The 1,960-nt window shown below is 47.0% G+C and overlaps 1 protein-coding gene across 1 annotated transcript in view; it reads right to left on the bottom strand.

Moving 5' to 3' along the window:
• Positions 1–540: 540 nt before the first annotated feature.
• The window catches only part of LOC101861093 (beta-1,3-galactosyltransferase 1-like), an 11,207-nt gene continuing 9,787 nt past the window's right edge, over positions 541–1,960 (bottom strand). The window contains exon 3 of the mRNA XM_013090239.1: positions 541–1,803. Coding sequence (XP_012945693.1) covers positions 837–1,803 — 967 coding nt within the window. The 3' untranslated portion in view covers positions 541–836. The remainder of the gene's footprint in view (positions 1,804–1,960) is intronic.

The following is a 1,960-nucleotide window of genomic DNA, read 5'->3' on the forward strand; positions in this document are numbered from 1 at the left end:
TCTCGGTGTTTCTGCTGGAATAATGTCGTATCCCTCTCAGCGCGGGTTGGCCCTGACAGGCAGGGTCGAAGGCCGTCTCCTGAATGATCTAAATTGTGTCGATGGGGGTGTAAAACATCGACACTAAAAAAGAAACCAATAACAGCCTGACTAGACAGGTGTCTGTCTCCTAACGATTATGCGTCTTAAGATAATACTGTAAATCACACAAGTCTCTTTTTTTTTTTTCAAAATTGAACACATCGCATCGCTACGCTAGAATTGCAAAGTTCCATCTGCTCAGTACCTAGTTTCGAGTAGAGCTGGGCGAAGAATTGATTCCGGAACCGATTCCCACGATTAATGCTACGGAAGAAAAGTTCAGACTCCTTTTTAAGTAAACCGACGGTTATCAGTTACTTTAATCATTCAAACTTTAAAAGTTATTTTTGAAAAATAAAAGTTGATGCTTTGTAGTGTTCCAAAATCAAGGTTATACTAAATCCTGAAGATTTTCGATGCCAACCAGGTAACCACTGGAAGAAATCACGTTATTAAAATGTAAGTAATTGGGTTCGGAGACGATTCCTACGATTCCTATCTTTCAGTAATCGGGAACGTAGCCGCCCAGCACTAGTTTCGAGACATTCGACGTCAAGTTTTTTTAAGGTTCACAACATGACAAGCTTTTTCGAATGCAAGTCTTTGAATAATTGATAACGACCGCGAATAATCATGCGAGTTTGATAGACCAGATAGAACATTAATTGTTTTCTGACCGCATGTTATTATTTAACTCAAAACGGCCAAAAAATATCAGACAGATCTTTGTAATTTTGAGGTAGCGACACTGTAAATCACACGAGTCTTTTATCAAACTGAGCACTCAGTAAATCACTTTCTCCGCAGACAGTGGAGCGCCCTCTACATCTTGTCTGCGCCTCTTTGCAGACGACAAAAGCCAGGGTCAGCAGAACCAGCCCACAGACCACCAGGAAGAGCCCAGAAGGAGGCGGGAAACACAGAGCTCCTGCCTCCCTCTCCATCTCCTCGTACGTCTCTGTCATGTGACTTGGGCTGTCGCTCCTACACGAAAATCGATGACTTAATCCACATGCTGAGTCACTGCAGATTTCGTCGTTTGTAAACCCCGCGTGGTGCATGACGGTCACGTGAGCCTTAGCCGCGCAGAAACCCGTGACGTAGACATCTTCGTGCACCAAAATTGGTTGTCTCAGAGATGTCTTGTAGATGTGAGCGGCGGCCGATGACGTCAAAGAGTAGGCGTGTCCTTCCACGAAGTCCGGCACTCGCCAGTGTGGGTAGAACAGCTCTCTGACCCACCAGCTCAGGCTGTTGTCCCTGATGGGAGTCAGACTGCGCATCACGTGACCCAGCACGAACGTTGTGTGTAGTAACCTAGTGTGCTGCAGCGCGTGTAGAAGAGTGTGTATGTTGATGAACGTATCGTCTGTTGATTTGAGGACAAACTCCGACTTAGGACAGTGGAGAGCGACAAATTTGAGAATCGCGACAGTCTTCAGGGCGAGATTCTCCGGAACGTCGTAAAACGATTCTTGCACGATGTCCTCATGCTCGCTGGCCTCTCGCTCAACCGCCCGCATCAGATCTGAGCGGCCAGGGTTCGAGCCCAGGAAGAAAAGAAGGACGGCGTTGTAGGAGGCTAGGTGAGACTTTGCGGCGAAAGTCTCCCTGATGGCACGTCTGTGCTCGGGGTGGGAGGGGTCAGAGGTCACAGCGACCACCAGCTGAACCTGTGACCCCTGGTCGGGGCATGGGGAGATGGCAGGAAACACGAGGTACCTGTAGGCGTGGAAGAGCGCGGTTTGAATCTTTAGTAGTTTTAGTAGAGGTTTTACGGCGCTCGCAACTGCATAAGGTCATATGAGCGAGGTTTGAACCTGGGAATTAGTAACCAAGACATGATAATGATAATAGGGATAATAATAATGATAATAAT

This window comes from Aplysia californica, unplaced genomic scaffold (assembly GCF_000002075.1).
Source record: "Aplysia californica isolate F4 #8 unplaced genomic scaffold, AplCal3.0 scaffold01191, whole genome shotgun sequence".
Lineage (NCBI taxonomy): Eukaryota > Metazoa > Mollusca > Gastropoda > Aplysiida > Aplysiidae > Aplysia > Aplysia californica.